At 41.6% G+C, this 19,431-nt stretch overlaps 1 protein-coding gene across 1 annotated transcript in view; it reads left to right on the forward strand.

The window, feature by feature from the left end:
* WNK3 (WNK lysine deficient protein kinase 3) overlaps nucleotides 1–19,431 on the forward strand; it is an 85,199-nt gene that overhangs the window by 46,559 nt on the left and 19,209 nt on the right. The window contains 7 exon segments of the mRNA XM_054713822.1: nucleotides 3,657–3,721; nucleotides 7,813–7,960; nucleotides 11,115–11,231; nucleotides 13,370–13,525; nucleotides 13,607–13,658; nucleotides 15,462–15,599; nucleotides 16,192–17,135. Of these exon segments, the coding sequence (XP_054569797.1) occupies nucleotides 3,657–3,721; nucleotides 7,813–7,960; nucleotides 11,115–11,231; nucleotides 13,370–13,525; nucleotides 13,607–13,658; nucleotides 15,462–15,599; nucleotides 16,192–17,135 (1,620 nt within the window).

Below are 19,431 nucleotides of genomic sequence, written 5' to 3' on the forward strand. Positions count from 1 at the left end.
ACGTTCCAGGCATATCCTATTCGTCACTGCCCCAGCTTCATAATCGGTCATATCTCAACAAGCCTTGGTGGAGAAGATTTGTTTTAATAGAGATACAATCTCATGTTTATAAAAGGAATGATTTAGGAGCATGAGGAAAATACGGTGAGATAGGAGAATTACTGGAATGATATCCTTGAGAAGGTGAGAGGAGCTAAACTTTAGTTTCTAAATAGAGGGGTTGGCCTTAGCATAGGAGCCCAGACAGGTTTTTTCCATAATAAAGGCAAAGGCAGAGAATATGGTCACAAATGCTATTAGGTGAGCAGATCTGGTAGTGGGAGCTTATGGAAATGCTCTTCTTTGTTGCTTTTTATTTTCTCATTGAAATAGATAGAAAGCCATAATCTGAGCATGAGTTTGAGAAGGAAGTGGGTATTCAAAGTTTGAGGAAAGCCCAGGTGGCATGGCTCAGTGGTTGAGCTTAGACCTATGAACCAGGAGGTCCTGGTTCAATTCTTGGTCATGGCACACGCCTGGGTTACCAGCTCGATCCCCCAGTATGGGACGTGCAGGAGGCAGCTGATCAATGATTCTCTCTCATCATTGATGTTTCCATCTCTCTCTCTCTCTCTCCCTTCCTCTCTGAAATCAATAAAATATATTTTAAAAAGCAAAGTTTGAAGAAAGAGGCAAAGCTATAAAATAGTTTTCTAGGAGAATGGTAGAATGAACAGTAGTAAGATTGCCAGGCAGCATTAAGTACCTACTTGAAATTCGTTGTTCTAAAGAACTAATCTCTTTGTTGAATTTGGTGCTTATCTTTTTCTAAACTTTAGTTTTTCCATAGATTTTGTTTCCCTATCGATGTGATCCATTGGTTTCTGTTCCTTCGGAGATTCTCCACCATTTATGATTTGTGGATGGCACGCTTTTTTAGTTTACTGTAGTATTAGAGTGGATGTATATATTCCTTGTTATCATGTTGATTTAGTCTCTTAGAATTTTTTATCTGCATGAATAATGCAGATTAACATTATAAGAGAAAGATGACAGTGATTTTTGTTGTTGTTAATGTTTAGTATTGACAAGGAGGAGAAGGGGTTTTTGTTGATGCATCTTTACAAGCAGTGACAGAACTGTCCAGAATTCAGACTTTAATGCATCAGGAGTCAATAAAATATTATCATGCATTAACTGTTTTCACAGATAAATCTACATATTAGCATATCTGAATTGTCTATATATAAAATCACTCTGGAGATTGTGGTTCTTAGCAATTCCTATTTTCCTACTGTTTCCTAGCTGATCTCAGTGGAATAATTTTCAACTCTACTTGCTTTTTTATAAATGTGTTTTTATTAGAGAGAGAGGAAGGGAGAAGGATAGAGAGATAGAAACATCAATGAGAGAGAAACATCAATCGGCTGCCTCCTGCACGCCCCCCACTGGGGATCAAGCTCACAACCCGGGCAAGTGCCCTGTCTGGGAATCAAACAGGGACCTCCTGGTTCATGGGTCGACGATGCTCAACCACTGAGCCACACTGGCCGGGCGGCTCCACTTTCTTAATCAGTGAAGTACTTAATATCTTTACACTTCAGACTTGGTGTTTTTAATTCTAACCATGGAAAGGTAGTTACTGAAGCTAACAGTGCCTTTTAAATGTTTACTTTGTCTCTGGTTACGTTTCTATTCTGTGGGGTTTTTTGTGGGTTTTTTAATATATTGCTTTCAGAGAGAAAGGGAGAAGGGAGAGAGATACAAACATCAATGATAAGAGGGTCACATGGTTTGGTTGCCTCCTGCATGCGCCCCAACTAGGGCTGGGGATCAAGCCTGCAACCGAGGTTATGTGCCCTTGATTGGAATTGAAGCCTGGACCTTTAAGGCCTCAGGCCGACGCTCTATCCACTGAGCCAAACCAGCCAGGGCTCTTCTACTGTTTTTAAGACAGTACAGAAACTATATGAAGAACAGACTTTGTTCTGTTGATGTTTATAATGCTGCTATCAATTGGCCAAAGAATCTGCAAGTTCAGTTTATTGAGAAACATCTGTGGGCTTACTGTGTGTGAATATGATTAAAACAATCAAGTTTATTATGGTAAAGAAGGTTTTAATATATCATGAGACCATTTTTCTGAAGCATTCTAACAGAGTATATCTTACAGTTAGTGAACTGACACTGAGGATCAAGCAAGCCACCTCATTTCATTTTCACCGTAACTTCCTCTATAAAGCCGTTAATTCCATTAAATGAAAATCTTTGTGTAAAAATTGAGAAAGTTATGACTGGTTTCTTTAGAAAGAGTGATTCTGGCTTTCAGGGTATTAAACCATTTATGTAAAAATGCTATTTAGCACAATAGTGGTTTTATGTGAAATTACTGTACTGTAATTGAAGGGAAATTGGTCTAAGTAGTGGGTGTGTTTCCTGAACATTGTCAAAAAAATGTTCGCAAAAGGCACACACTGCTTTGTATAGCTTCATCATGTCCAAGGACATTAGTCATTTGGATTGATTTACAGGGACATTATTCAGCCTTCTCCCCTTTGAATGGAAATTAGGTAAAGCATGGAACATGTTGAAAGAATGGGGACCTTTCTGGTTGATCTCATTCTCCAGGAAGGAACCAGCCTGTAAAATAGCACAGTTGAAATCTTCAATTTGGGAGATGGGTAGAATGAGATAAGAGAATGATTACCTGTGGATTACTACTATATAAAGTATTTAAGGAAAAGGCAAACTATTGTTTTGGGGGGATAGTATGAAAGGTATTTTTTATTTTGTCATACTATACATTTTCAGTTTTTATGTGTACAATTTTGAAACGCAGTTTTAATCATTTGGACTTAATACTGATTGCTAGTGTTAATATACAGGACCAATTTTTATACCACAACTATCCTGGATTCTTAAATTTTGCTAAGTGCCTCTGTAGTTAGGAAAATGGGTTTGTGTAATTTTTCAAGGTTACTTTGGTGTGCTATTTTTGATCCTTTGGGTATGTGAAACTTACCTTTCACTCACATTCATAAATGAAATATAATTTGGGTAGAAAAAACTATCAGATTGCAACCTTTTCTTTCCTTCTACAAGATATTTTGTTCTGCCCTGGCCAGGTAGTCTAGTTGGTTAGAGAGTCGTCCCAATACGGTAGTTGTGGGTTTGGTCCCTAGTCAGGGCACATACAAGAATCAACCAGTGAATACATAAATAAGTAGAACAACAAATTGATGTTTTTCTCTCCATCTCTTAAAGCAATCAATCCGTTTTCTTAACTATAAAGAAATATATTCTGACTCGACCGGCATGGCTCAGTGGTTGAGCATCAACCTATGAACCAGGAGATCCCGGTTCCATTCCTGGTCAGGGAACATGCCCTGGTTTCGGGCTCATTCCCCAGTAGGGGATGTGCAGGAGGCAGCCTATTGATGATTCTCTCTCATCATTGAAGTTTCTATCTCTGTCTCCATCTCCGTTCCCCTCTGAAATCAATAAAATAGATATTTTTTACAATGTGAGGTAAACATGCAAAAGTTAGATGTTCTTCCTGGTTATTGAATTAGTCAAAATATGAAATGTCACATGTATGTTTTCTGAAATAATACCAAATTTCATCTTTAGCCTGAAGTTTGCTGTTAACATAAGTTTTATTTCTATACTATTTACAGCCTGTATCCCACCCAGTTGCAGCTGAACAACAAGCAGCAATTCTAAAACCGGATTTAGTTAGAAGGTGAGTATCTTCAAATTTAATACCATGGAAATGACAAGGGTATGTTGAAGTATTTGCAATCATTAGGGGCCCATTGTATCATGACTGGAGAAGATTTTATTTTCTTGAATTTATGTGTACATTCAATAAAAATAGTAGGTATTGTTTTTTACTTTTTCTATTTTAATGAAGCTCATGTATTGTGAAATTATTGACCATTTTCTTGTTCTCACTATAACATTTCTGTTTCTAAGAAAAACTTAGAAGAATTAATAAAGGAAAGAAATAATATAGAGTAAAATTCCAGCTAATGTAAAGAAATAAATTATAATGAGATATATAATTTTTCTATTATTTGGTAGTTGTAAACTAATGTTTTACTCTGTGTTATTCAGATTGGCTAATTCCTATTGCTCTGTTTTCAAGTTCACTGAGTCTTTCTTTTGTCCTATTCATTCTGCTATTATGCCCATTCCAATGCATTGTTTTTCTGTGGTTGTACTTATAGTTCTATAATTTCCATTTCGATCTTTTTTAATACTTCTATTTTTAATGAGATTTTTAAATTTTTTAATGTGCTTCAAGAGTATTTGTAATTACTTATTAAATCATTTTGATGATGGCTGCTTTAAAATCCTTGTCAGTTACTTCCAATATCTTATTCATTCTGGTGTTGGTGTCTTTGACTCTCTTTCCACATTCAGAGTGTGATTTTTCCAGGTTTTTGGTATGACAGGGAATTTTCATTTGTCTCCTGGACCTTTTGGATGTTATTTCAGGGGACTCTGGACTCGATTTAAATATTGTAGTTTATCAGGCAGTCACCCTGTTCTGATGGCCATTTAGTTTTCACAGTACTTGGAGTATGATTCTGGTCTCCTTGGATCGCCTGCCGCTCCTGGGCCCCACCTCTGGATGGAAGGGTTGGGAGCACTCTCTAGGCCCGCTGTCCCAGGCCAGGTCTCTAGGTCACATGCTGCTGGTGGAGTGGCCACCAGTGTCATCAGGGGGAGGAAAGGGATTGCCTGAACCATTTTCTGCTGCTGGGTTGGAGGTCAGGAGACCACTGGACTTGGGCTGCCTTTGCCTTTGGGCTGTGAGTTAACAGACACTAAACGTGGACTGCCTTGTGTCACTGGGTACGTAGATACCAAGCTGCCTTCTTTTTCCTTAAGTTCTTGGGAGTCCCATCAGTCCCCTCCTGTGATTGTCTACTGTATTATTTCCAGATTTTTCAGTTGTACTTTGAGGGGAGATGCAGGGAGAATTGAGTTTCTGTCATCTTGTCCCAAACCCTATACTAGTTTTTTATTTATTTTATTATTTTTTAATTTAATAAATCTTTATTGTTCAGATTATTAAAATTGTTCCTCTTTTTTTTCCCCCATAGCTCCCCTCCACCCATTTCCCAACCCACCCTCTGCCCTTACCTCCCCCACAGTGTCCTCATCCATAGGTGTACAATTTTTGTCCAGTCTCTTCCAGCACCCACCACACCCCTTTCCCCCTGAGAATTGTCAGTCCACTCCCTTTCTATGCCCCTGATTCTATTATATTCACCAGTTTATTCTGTTCATCAGATTTTTAATTCACTTGATTTTTAGATTCACTTGTTGATAGATATGTATTTGTTGTTCATAATTTTTATCTTTACCTTTTTCTTCTTCTTCCTCTTCTTAAAGAATACCTTTCAGCATTTCATATAATACTGGTTTGGTGTTGATGAAGTCCTTTAGCTTTTTCTTATCTGTGAAGCTCTTTATCTGACCTTCAATTCTGAATGATAGCTTTGCTGGGTAGAGTACTCTTGGTTGTAGGTTCTTGCTATTCATCACTTTGAATATTTCTTGCCACTTCCGTCTGGCCTGCATAGTTTCTGTTGAGAAATCAGCTGACAATCCTATGGGTGCTCCCTTGTAGGTAACTAACTGTTTTCCTCTTGCTGCTTTTAATATTCTCTCTTTGTCTTTTGCCCTTGGCATTTTAATTATGATGTGTCTTGGTGTGGTCCTCTTTGGATTCCTTTTGTTTGGGGTTCTATGCGCTTCCTGGCTATTTCTTTCACCAGGTGGGGGAAGTTTTCAGTCATTATTTCTTCAAATAGGTTTTCAGTATCTTGCTCTTTCTCTTCTTCTGGCACCCCCATAATGCTGATGTTGGTACGCTTGAAGTTGTCCCAGAGGCTCCTTACACTATCTTCATATTTTTGGATTCTTTTTACTTTTCCGGTTGAGTGTTTTTTGCTTCTTTGTATTTCAAATCTTTGACTTGATTCTTGCATTCCTCTATTTTGCTGTTGGGTCTCTGTATAATATTTTTTATTTCATTCAGTGTATGTTTAATTTCTAGTTGGTCCTTTTTCATATCCTTGAGGGTTTCACTAAATTTATCAGCCTTTTCCAGGAAATTCTTGAAAAACCTTATAACCGTGGTTTTGAACTCTATATCCAGTCGTGTGTTTTCCTCCAGTTCTTTGGTTTGTGATCTGTTTCTTTGTCTCCGCATTTTCACTGCTTCCCTGAGTTGGTAGATTAGCTTTGTGTGCTAGGTGTCCTATAGGGCCCAGTGGCTCCGCCTCCCCAGTTACCTGAGGTGGACACTCTTGATGTACCCCTTTGTGGACTGTGTGTACAACCTTGTTGTAGTTAAGTCTTGATTGTTGTTGGTATCAGTGGGAGGAGTTGACCTCCAGGCCAATTGGCTGTGAGGATCAGCTGTGTCTATGGTGGGAGAACCTCTTTGCGGGAGACACCCTTATGAGACAAGACTTGCAAAATTGCAAAAGCCTCTGTATTCAGCTTGGATGGGGCAGAGTCTCAGGGCAGAGCAGACAACCTTGGCTTCCCGTCAGCCCTGCCCTAATAGGCCCCTGTGTCTCAGTGTCCCGTGGTAATCGCTGCAAGCACCTCTGAGAGAAAGCCTCCCTCGAGTTTCGCCCACTGCCAGACAGTCCAGTTTCTCCCCGTATGAGTCTGGGTCCCCAGGGTCTCTCCCGGAACTGGGGTTCAGTGCAGTTGGGAGCTTCCGTGTCCCTCCCGCTTGAGAAAGCCAGCCAGGCACTCAGCCACCAGTCCTCTCCGCGCGCGCGCGTCTCCATACCTCAGTCTTTTGCAGCTCCTCTGTGTCTCCGTGAGCTTTTCTCTTTCCTTCTAGTTGTAGAATTTCCACTCAGCTAGCTTTCCTGTGGTTTTGGATGATGTCTGTTTTGTCTTTTAGTTGTAGTTTTGAAATTGTTGTGCGAGGCAGCAGTTTAGGTGTTTACCTATGCCGCCATCTTGGTTTCTCACTATATACTAGTTTTTTAAAGTAACTCTGCAGCTCTGGATAGTGTGGTTCAGTGGTTGGAGCACTGACGTGCACACGGAAGGGTCTCTAGTTTGTTTCCTGGTCAAGAGCACTTACCTGGGTTGCAGGTTCCATCCCTGGTTCCAACAAATCAATGTGTGTCTCCCACATGGATCTCTTTCTCTCTCTCTCTCTTCCTTCCTCTTTCTCTTTCTCTCCCCCCCTTTCCCCCTCTCCCCCTCTCCCTCTCTCCCTCTCTTGTCCCCCCATCCCTCCCTTCACTCTCTAAAAACCAATAGAAACGAATATCTTGGGGTAACCCAACTGGCTTGGCTCAGTGGTTGAGCATCAACCTGTGAACTAGGAGGTCACAGTTCAATTCCTGGTCAGGGCACATGCCCGGGTTGCAGGCTCAATCCCCAGTAGGGGACATGCAGGAGGCAGCCGATCAATGATTCTCTCTCATCATTGATGTTTCTATCTCTCTCTCCCTCTCTTTCACTCAGGAATCAATAAAAATATATATTTTTAAAATTTACCCATTTAAAGTATACAGTTCATTTGCTTCTAGTACATTCACAGGATTGTGAAGTCATAACTTTTTAAAAGATATTATACTACTTATTTATTTTCCATAAACTTATTATTTATGATTTTAAATTGGGAGGTTTTCTTAGAATTTTAATATCAGGATGAAATGATTCTATCCATGAAGAAAGTTTATTTGGTAAGTCTGATTGGGGTCAAATATTGGGTTTTGAGAATCACAGAAGAATGTCTGTCGTGAGAAATTGAATAGAAGTTGCTTCTGTATTTTTAATTACTAGTTTGCAGCATGATGTGGCAGCTGTGAAGGAAAACAACAACACCCCCGATAACTCAAGTGGAAATGGCAAACAGGATCGGATCAAACAGAGAAGAGTGTCCTGTCCTCGACCAGAGAAGGGGACCAAGTTCCAGCTTACTGTCCTGCAGGTCAGTGTGTGAACATGGGTGGGCTAAGGGCGCGTAGAAGTCTGGGGAGTCAGGGAGGGGCAATGTTACTGTGCACGTGGGGTATTGTGAGACTCTCTAAATTAACTTTTCCTTCAGTAAAAGTTTTCAGTGATAAGAGTATTATGTATTCATTGTTAAACATGGGTAATATAAGGAAAATAAAAATCACTTGTACAGCCTTAGATGGTTTGGCTCAGTGGATAGAGCATCAGCCTGTGGAGTGAAGGGTCCCAGATTCAATTCCGGTCAGGGCACATGCCCGGGTTAGGGGCTCAATTCCCAGTAGGGGGCGTGCAGGAGGCAGCTGATCTATGATTCTCTCTCATCATTGATGTTTCTATCTCTCTCTCCCTCTCCCTTCCTCTGTGAAATCAATAAAAATATATGTTTTTAAAAATCACTTGTACTCTCAGATATAATACTTGTTAATGTTTTAGTTTGTTTCATCTCTTTTATTCTGTATGTATGTATCATCTTTTACATTAAGATTGTAATAGTACCAGTAATAGTGAAAATGTATTGAACTATTTTGGGGTAGACACCCCAAATGTTACATATTTGTTTTCTCATTTAATCCTTTGATAATCTTGTATGATATGTGGTAGTATACCTATCTTTACAAATGAGAATTAGAGAAGTATAGTAATTTGCCCAAGGTCATTCGACTAGCAAGCCATAGTCATACCTGAATCCAGATCAGACTGTAACCCCATATCTCTAATCAATATATAGTATAGGTTTTGGATGGATGCTAAACCTTATATTTAATTTTATATCCTGCCTTTTAAATATATATATATATATATATATATATATATATATATATATATATATATATATAAAATTAATTTTTACAGAGAGGAAAGGAGAGGGATAGAGAGATAGAAACATCCATCAGCTGCCTCCTGCACACCCCCCACCAGGGATGCGCCCGCAACCAAGGTACATGCCCCCAACCGGAACCGAACCTGGGACCCCTCAGTTCACAGGCTGACGCTCTATCCACTGAGCCAAACCGATCAGGGCTATCCTGCCTTTTAAAAATCTTAGTATATTATGCCGAAACCGGTTTGGCTCAGTGGATAGAGCGTCAGCCTGCGGACTCAAAGGTCCCGGGTTCGATTCCGGTCAAGGGCATGTACCTTGGTTGCGGGCACATCCCCAGTAGGGGGTGTGCAGGAGGCAGCTGATCGATGTTTCTCTCTCATCGATGTTTCTGGCTCTCTATCCCTCTCTCTTTCTCTCTGTAAAAAATCAATAAAAATATATTTTAAAAATCTTAGTATATTATATATACTTTACTATGTCATTAAATAAATTTTAAATTTTTTTCAGAACCAATTGTGTCTGTACCACAAACTTTAAGAGTTTTAAATGTATTTTTATTGATTTCAGAGAGGAAGGGAGAGGGAGAGAGCTATAGAAACATCAATGATGAGAGAGAATCATTGATCGGCTCCCTCCCGCATACCTCCTACTGGGGATCGAGTCTGCAACCTTAATAACATATTTAAAATGTCTACCTTGCCCTAGCTGGTTTGGCTCAGTAGATAGAGCATTGGCCTGCGTACTGAAGGGTCCCAGGTTTGATTCTGGCCAAGGGCACATGCCTGGGTAGCGGGCTGGATCCCCAGTAGGGTCCGTGCAGGAGGCAGCCGATCAATGATTCTCTCTTATCATTGATGTTTCTATCTCTCTCCCTTACGCTCTTAAATCCATAAAGAAATATATTTTAAAAAGAAATAAATAAAATGGCTGTCTTGGATAATTCCTTGTATAGAGATAAAATAATTTAATCATGCCTTCTGTTTTTTTCATTTAGTCTGTTTCTTTCTGTTTGTCTGTCACCATCTCTGTCTTTGCGGCAAACACCTTGGAACCACAAACCTTTTTACTACATATCCCTGATTTTTTCCTTTATGTTAGATTCCTAGAAGTAGAATTAGTGGGTCAAACAGTATGAAGATTACATGTTGCTAGATCACTGTTCTAACAACATGTTGGACCAGTTTACATTTTCATTTTTTTTTTAAATATATTTTATTGATTTTTTACAGAGAGGAAGGGAGAGGGATAGAGAGCTAGAAACATCGATGAGCGAGAAACATCGACCAGCTGCCTCCTGCACATCCCCCACTGGGGACGTGCCCGCAACCAATGTACATGCCCTTGACCGGAATCGAACCTGGGACCCTTCAATCCACAGACCGACGCTCTATCCACTGAGCCAAACCGGTTTCGGCATCCAGTTTACATTTTCATTAGCAGTGCCAACATTGCTCAGTGGTCGAACGTCGATCTATGAACCAGGAAGTCACGGTTCTATTCCTGGCCAGGGCACATACCCGGCTTGCGGGTTCAATCTCCAGGAAGGGGTGTGCAGGAGGCAGCCAATCAATGATTCTCTCTCATCACTGATATTTCTATCTCTCTCTTCCTCTCTGAAATCAATTAAAAAAATTTTTTTAAAGAGAGTTTTGGAAATCAGTGACCAAATTTAGGTCTTTGCATTGCAGATAGTGATACTGACTATTATAACTTGTTTTTGCCTTGTTATAAAAGTTGTTTCCACCTGGCTGGGGTAGGTCAGTGGTTTGAGCATCGACCCATGAACCAAGAGGTCACCAGTTCAATTCCTGATCAGGGCATATGCCAGAGTTGTGAGCTTGATCCTCTATAGGGGGTGTGCAGGAAACAGCTCATTGATGTCTCTTCTGAAATCGATGTTTCTCTCTCTCCCTCTCTCTAAAAACCAATTAAAAATCTTTTAAAATATATTTTTTTTGCCCTAGCCACTTTGGCTCAATGGATAGAGGGTTGGCCCACAGACTGAAGGCTTCCGGGTTCAGTCTAGTCAAGGGCATGTACCTTGGTTGCAGGCTCGATCCACGGCCTTGGTTAGGGCACATGTGGGAGGCAACCAATCGACAAGTCTCTCTCACATCAATGTTTCTCTCGGGTGAGGATTAGCAATATATATACATATATATAATTATTTGTTTAAATGCCATTGGCATTTTGATGGAGATCACATTAAAACTGTATATTGCTCTGGGTAAGATAGTCATTTTAACTATGTTGATTTTCCGACCATGGTTGATTCTTAATCTGGTGATGAAATGTTTGTGCCCAGGTGTCAACCTCTGGAGACAACATGGTAGAGTGTCAGCTGGAGACACACAATAACAAGATGGTCACCTTCAAGTTTGATGTTGATGGTGATGCACCCGAGGATATTGCGGACTATATGGTAAGTACAGTAAAACCAAATGGTTCTCCTTTCAGTGTTCTCTCTTTTTTCCCTGTGACTCTTCCCCCATTTATTCAGAGTCATCTTTTTCTTAGGATACTGTTTTTAAAATTTGTGCAGAGCTAAATTGGTTATGATCAAGAGGAAGCCAGTGTACCTCCTCTGGTTTCAGTTTATTTATCTGCAAAATATGAAGGTGTTTCATTGAGAGATGTTTTAGATCAGTGATTCTTTATCCCGGGCTGCATGTTAAAATCACCTGAAGAGGTTTTTTAAAAAACAATTCCCTAGGTCCTTAATTAAATCAGAGTGTTTGGAGGTGAGGCCTAAGCATCAATCCTATATAATAAAACCCTAATATGCAAATCAACTGAACTGCAGAACAACTGGTCTCTATGATGCACACTGACCACCAGGGGGCAGACGCTCAATACAGGAGCTGCCCCCTAAGGTTAGTGCGCTCCCACAAGGGAAGCGCCTCTCAGCTAGAAACCGGGGATGTCCGCCTGCCAGGGAACGGGCCTAACCCAGCAGACTGACATACCCCGAGGGATCCTGGACTGCGAGAGGGCACAGGCAGGGCTGAGGGCATTTCTCTCCCCCCACCCCCCCCCCCCACCCCCGCCGCCAGTGCACGAATGTCATGCACCAGACCACTAGTAGTTTATAAAGTTTACCAGAATTTAATCTTCCCAGGAGCATTCCTGTGCACACAACACCTGCCCACACCAGCTTCTTTCCCCACAGGCATGCATCTCCTAAACTTTAAGGGACCCCCATGAGGTTTGCAACCAGGGCAAAAATGGGCGGTGGCAGTTCATCCCCGGCAAACACCCCGAGCCTGTCCCCAAGGTCGTCTTTTCCCTGACTTTTTAGTGAGCCTAAGTAACCTGGTCTAGGCTCATTTCCCCAGCCCTTCCTTGTTTCACTGTCCCCAACTTAAATAAGTAAAAAAAAAAGTTCACCAGTTAATTCTGATGTGTTAGCCACTGATATAACATGTTATATTTCAGTGTTTAAGTAATGTTCATTCTGTCATTTAATTTTCATATTTTTCTTGAATTGTTAGGCTTAAGTTAGTATTTTCCCATTTATTTGTCTGTTTATTATTTTTTTAAAGAATAGATTATTGATTTTTAAAGAGAGAGGAAGGGAGAAGAGAGAAATAGCATAACATTGATCAGTTGCCTCCTGCACGCAACCCGGATATGTGCCCTGATTGGGAATCAAACCAGAAACTCTCGGTGCTTATGATGATATTCCACTGTGTCACAATGTACAGGGCATATTTTTCCATTTTTTAATAATGGGCATGTGCCTGGCCGGTTTTGGCTTAATGGAACAGGAGGTCAGGGTTCAATTCTGATCAGGGCACATGCACAGCTGCAGGCTCGATCCCCAGTAGGGGATGTGCAGGAGGCAGCTGATCAATAATGCTCTCTCATTATTGATGTTTCTGTCTCTGTCTCTCTCTCTCTCTCCCTCTCCTTCCTTTCTGAAATCAATAAAAATATATTTTTTAAAAATAAAAACCTATTTTTAAAAATGGGGATGGGCTAGGGCAGTGGTCGGCAAACTCATTAGTCAACAGAGCCAAATATCAACAGTACAACGATTGAAATTTCTTTGGAGAGCCAAATTTTTTAAACTTAAACTACTTCTAACACCACTTCTTCAACATAGACTCGCCCAGGCTGTGGTATTTTGTGGAAGAGCCACACTCAAGGGGCCAAAGAGCCGCATGTGGCTCGCGAGCCGCAGTTTGCCGACCACGGGGCTAGGGTGACAGGAAGAGTACACATGCTTTTGTTTCTGCCAGTTTTCTTTAGAGATATATTCCCGGCCATTGCCTCAGTTATGTCCTTCAAATGACAATCAATTTCTAGAATGCCAGATAGTTTTTCAAATGCTGGCTTCTTCTCTGGTAGGTAATGCCAACCTGACAAATGTTAGTGGTCTCAAAATAGAACTAATAATTTAATACCTGGTCTTTGTTAATTCTGTTGTGGCATTCGGATATAAATAATAAATTTTAATTTATTTTTCTTTAGGGTAGTAACCATTGATAGACATAATACTATAATTTGGAAGACACTAAATTCATTCTCGTAAATAGACTTACTTTTACTTTTGGACAGGTCGAAGATAACTTTGTGCTGGATAGTGAGAAAGAAAAATTTGTAGAAGAATTGAGGGCTATTGTAGGTCAAGCCCAGGAGATTCTTCACGTCCACTCTGCTGCAGAAAGAGCCAGTGGGGTTGACGCTGTCGCTGTAGAACCCAACAGTGGCCAAGTAAGAGCAATTACTTAGCAAATAGGTCTTCTGGGATATGTATCAGAAACTTCTTTATTTACCTATTCATTTTTAATTCAGACAGGGTCATCTGAACAAGCACAGATAAATTCTGCATCCACTCAGACCAGCAGTAAGTATATTTAATAAAATTTACCAGTTGGCATTTGAAACAAGACATTTGGAGACTTTAATTTATACATCTTCATTGAGAAAGATGTTAGCCAATAAAGGAATTAGATAAGTTGTTAATGTAGGATTTCCCACGCTCTGAAAGAACTTTATAGCCCAGAAGAAAGTAGAATAAGAAGTAAAACTGTTCTCCAAATTTCCTTCAAGGCTTGGTTCTTTATCGGATTCACTTATTTCTGAGTTGCTATATGGTATGCTACCAGAAAAGCAGTCATGGTACTGATGATCTTTAACGGCTTTATTATTTGAACCTGACTGCTAAGTCCGTCTGTCCGTCCGTGTGTCCCCCCCGCCCACGTGAGATGTACAGAAACGTTCTTAACTAAAATCATTATGTTCAAAGTTTACCTCGTGTTTTAATAGTCACTGATATGATTTCATTCCACTAGTGATAAGCTTCTTCTTGCTCTGGTCACTAAGTTTTTGTAAATCAGATACCAGATAAACCTCCAGGGACTAAAAAGGGGGGAGGGGTCCTCTGTTTTCTCTGACGACTTGATCTCTCCATTCTTCTCAGCTCTGGTCATGGGTATATTTAGAGTATCTGGGAGGGGGAGAAAAGCCATAGACAAGTGAGGACCTCTGAAGGAATTATAACGACACGAAGAAGCAACAGGTGGTGTGCGAGTTATGGAACCAGATACCATTCCCCTGAAATTCAGTTTGTGTTGGAATGCCAGGGTCCTTCTCTGTCTTCTTTTTCTCGTTAGCAGGAGTCTGCACAGATTTCTGGCTGGCAAACTAGGGTAACGTTTAATAGAGAATTACTTATTTCAGTAAGTTTACAAAGTAGGGGTAAAGACGTAGGGGCTTATTTTACTTTATTTTTTTAAGTTGTCATGCAGTAAAATTGACTTTTTTTCTTTTGGTGTACAGTCCTGGAAGTTGCAATACTTAGTGTAGATTTCTATAAGCACCATAATCAGGATACAGAACAGGAAATGTAGGCCTTAATGGTAAAAGTGCTTCCTTCCTCCCCCAACCCCCCGCCCCCCCCCAAAAAAAGTGCCCAGCTTCTAACTGCTATTGATATGTTTGTTTCAGAAGAATCTGAACTCTTTCTCTGAAGTCATCTTCTGTTTAATTCTTTTTAAAACATTTTTTAAGTTTTTATTGATTTTAGAGACAGAGGAAGGGAGAGGGAGATTGAACTTTCAATGACAGAGAAACATTGATCAGCTTGCCTCCTGCTCACCCACTACTGGGGATTGAGTTTGCAACCCAGGCATGTGCCCTGACCGGGAAATGACCTCTTGGTGCATGGGACGAAGCTCAACCAACTGAGCCACACCGGCTGTGCTATTCTTTTTTTGTTGTTGTTAATCCTCACCCGAGGACATTTTTCCATTGATTTTTGAGAGAGTGGACGGGAGTGGTAGAGACAAAGAGAGAGAAACATTGATGTGAAAGAGACAAATTGGTTGCCTCCTGCACACACCCTGACCAGGGCTGGGGATCTAGCCTGCAACTGAGGTATGTGCCCTGACTGGAATCAAACCCGGGACCCTTCAGTCGGAGGGCCCATGGTTCAACCACTGTGCCAAACCAGCTAGGGCAGGCCTGGGCTATTCTTAATTCTTTAGAGTATTTTTCAGGATTGGGGAGGAGGTCTGGTCTCATAAATTGCACACATCCTAGTGTTGTTGGAAATGGAGGTACAAGAAAAATGGGTGTTTTGACCTGGTTTCCTTAGTCAATAAGGTAAACATGCTGACAGTTGCTTAGCATATTAAATCTTCCACAGATGAATCTGCTCCTCAGTCATCCCCAGTTGGTCGGTGGCGATTCTGTATCAATCAAACGATAAGAAACCGTGAGGCTCAATCTCCTCCTTCTCTTCAGCAGTCCATATCTACAGTGCCTGGGCTATATCCACTTTCTAGTAAGCATTCATTCTCTGCCAACTTTATCCAGACTTGGAGGATAGGGGTGCAAAATATGGACCGTATCTTTTTTTTTTTTTAAGGATTTTTAATTTGCTTTTTAGAGAGAGAGGAAGGGAGGGAGAGGAGAGAGAGAGAGAAAAACTTCAATGTGAGAGGGAAACATCAATCAGCTGCCTCCTGCACAACCCCTACTGGGGATTGAGCCTGCAACCCAGGCACGTACCCTGACCAGTAATCAAACCTGCAACTTTTCGGTGCACAGGATGACACCAGTGAACTGAGCCATGCTGGCCAGGGCTGGACCATATTTTTAACTTGTTTTCGTGGGTATTTTGTGCTTATGAGAATTTTCATAATCATTTTGGAAGATGTTAATACCAGGGTGTAACTTAAGCCATTTTGATTTAATATTTATTTTTTAAAAAGAAAAGGTTTTCTTTTCCTTCGCAGGTAGAATTGTATATTCTGAGTCCTTTTCACACAAGTTCTCATTTGCCCCTTGACCTACCTGTCCCCTTTGAGTTTGGGTAGTAGTTCATGCTTTGTGCTTACCAATACATGCTTACCCATTCTTTGTTATTGTTCCAGGTCCAAGAAAAACAAATAATAAGGAAATGTCACAGGACACACTGCTCACTCTAGAAAATAATCCATGCCAGCGTGCACTTTTCACCTCCCAGTCAGAACACAAGGATGTGGTTGATGGTAAGATTTCTGAATGTGCCAGTGTAGAAGCTAAGCAGTCAGCTGTACTTTATCAAGTGGAAAATGACAGGCAGAGAATGGCACCAGTTGTAAGTAGTTCCGCTTACACTGCTACTTCAGTTCGTACAGTTCCAGTTAAATGTGAGGGACCCACCAACCAAGCAGGAACATATCTACCTGTGCTTCCCTGTCACCCAGCTGCCAGTCAGGCTAATGTACTCACGGCACCTCCTGGCGAGTCGACCCAGATTGCTGGTAACTCTCTTAAAACTTCAGCATTGATTTCGGATCAAAGGCCTCAGTCCTTATCAGTGCAGCAGCCAACTATGGATGCAGAGTTTACTTCCCAGGAAGGAGAGAAAACCACAGTGAACACTGAAGCAAGTTCTCCTAAGAAGGTCATCCCCACTCAGACCCCCGGCCTTGAACCGTCTACCCTTCTACCCACTGTCCTGGAATCCGATGGGGAAAGACCTCCGAAAATGGAGTTTGCCGATAACCGAATTAAAACTCTAGATGAAAAACTAAGAAACTTGCTCTATCAGGAGCATAGCATGGCTAGCATCTACCCTGACAGCCAGAAGGACACCCAAAGCATAGACTCTCCATTTTCTTCCTGTGCTGAAGATACACTCTCGTGTCCAGTGCCAGAAGTCATAGCCATCAGTCACTGTGGAATTCAAGACAGCCCTGCGCAGTCCCCCAGTTTTCAGCAGACAGGCTCTAAGGTTCTGTCCAATGTGGCTGCCAGTCAGCCTGCTAACGTATCAGTGTTCAAAAGGGACCTGAATGTGATTACTTCTGTACCCAGCGAATTATGTTTACATGTAAGTATGATTCTTTCTAAACAATTCCTTATCCTTGTGCTTTTAAAAAAATGCATTCTTTAAAAATACATGTTTTTATTGATTTCTGAGAGGAAGGGAATGGGAGAGAGAGACAGGAGCTTCAGTGATGAGAGAGAATCGTTGATCAGCTGCCTCCTGCATACCCGCTACTGGGGACCAATCGAACCGTGATTTCCTGGTTCATAAGTCACCCCTCAACCACTGAGCTACACCAGCCAGGCAAAACATTCTTTGCTAAAGTTCTATCCTTCGGAATGTAATTGTCTGTGTCACAAGATTCCGAGGGCACAGGTATTTCAGAAGGCCATCTTAGTTGCAGGTGACCAGAGCTTCCCAACAGAGATGGCAGACCTATTTATGGTAAGAGTGCCCTCTGGTGAATTAGTTAGGAACTTGCAAGCCAAATCTGTTTTGTATTAATAACAAGAACAGGACTGATTTATTGATTTTGTGGGTAGGAAGAACTTACTTTTAGATTTACAGTTAAAAATGTCTGTTGTTAGTTTCTTTTTCAAGAATTTTATGGTATTAATGTAATCTTGTTTTTGTGGGTTTAATTTATTTGAAATTTTTCTTTCATCCACAATCTCCTGACTTTCTTTTTTAGGTTACATAATATAGCAATTTAATTTCCCTTTTCTGTCTCTTTAAATCACAGAAGTAATCATTATCTGATGTTTATCTACTGTTTGGTACTTAGCCCTTCTTTTTAAAAAAATCATTATTGTTGAAAGTATTACGTATGTCCCCTTTCCCTCCCATTGATCCCTCCCAGCCCTCCCCTGCACCACTCCCCCACCTGCCCCAGGCCTTCACCACCCGATTGTCTGTATCCATGGGAAAGTTCTTTGGGTACTTTTTGGGTACTTAACCCTTCTTGACTTGAGCTTATACAGATCTATTTACATACCTGGAATTTTTGATTCACAAAAATAGGATTGTGCTATATACATATTGATCTGCAATTTTATTTTTTCAATTTATAGTATAGTATAGTCATGTTTCTAAATCTTTACCATTGTATCTATTATTTATATTATGATATTTAAATAGTATTTGTGTATATATAGAGTAAAATCCATCCCACTTCCAAACCTATAGACATAGCTATAAATAAATCTTTTCAGACATGGTTTTAACTGACATACACATATTTAACTAGACATATTTCTTTATATATACACTATACTAGAAGCCTGGTGCCTGAAATTCGTGCACGGGGGGGTGTGTCCCTCAGCCCAGCCTGCACCCTCTCCAATCTGGGACCCCTCGAGGGATGTCTGACTGCCCGTTTAGGCCTGATCTTGCCAATCTTCCTGATTGCCCCTAACCACTTCTGCCTGCCAGCCTGATCACCCCCTAACCACTCCCCTGCCAGCCTGATTGCCCCTAACTCCCCTCCCCAGCAGGCCTGGTACCCCCCCCCCCCCAACTGCTCTCCCCTGCAGGCCTAGGTCCCGCCCAACTGCCCTTCCCTGCAGGCCCGGTCACCCCCAACTTCCCTCCTCTGTCGGCCTGTTCACCCCTAACTGCCCTCCCCTGCAGGCTTGATTGCCCGCAACTGCCCTCCCTTGCAGGCCGGGTGCCTCCCAACTGCCCTCCCCTGCTGGCCATCTTGTGGTGGCCATCTTGTGTCCACATGGGGGCAGGATCTTTGACCACATGGGGGCAGCTATATTGTGTGTTGCAGTGATGATCAATCTGTATATTACTCTTTTATTAGATAGGATAGAGGCCTGGTGCACGGGTGGGGGCCAGCTGGTTTGCCCTGAAGGGTGTCCTGGATCAGGGTGGGGGTTCCCTTAGGGCATAGGGCAGCCTGAGTGAAGGGCCTGTGGTGGTTTGGAGGCCAGCCACGCCCCCCGGCGACCCAAGTGGAGGCCCTGGTATCTGGGATTTATTTATCTTCTATAATTGAAACGTTGTAGCCTTGAGCAGAGGCCTGGGCCGGCCAGGGTGTGCAGGAAGCTTGGCTTCCTCCATTGCCGGGGAAATCCAAGCCTCTTGCTCAACTCCGTGGCCGCAGCCATCTTGGTTGGGTTAATTTGCATACTCACTCCTGATTGGCTGGTCGGTGTAACAGAGGTACGGTCAATTTGCACATTATTCTTTTATTAGATAGGATATTTATAAGACATGGATACATATTATATATTTATTTATATACTAGAGGCCCAGTGCACAGATTTGTGCACCACTGGGGTCCCTCGGCCTGGCCTGTGGGAATTGGGCCAAACCGGCTCTCTGACATCCCCTGAGGAGTCCTGGATTGTGA

This window comes from Eptesicus fuscus, chromosome 1 (genome assembly GCF_027574615.1).
Source record: "Eptesicus fuscus isolate TK198812 chromosome 1, DD_ASM_mEF_20220401, whole genome shotgun sequence".
In the NCBI taxonomy this organism is placed as follows: Eukaryota; Metazoa; Chordata; class Mammalia; order Chiroptera; family Vespertilionidae; genus Eptesicus; species Eptesicus fuscus.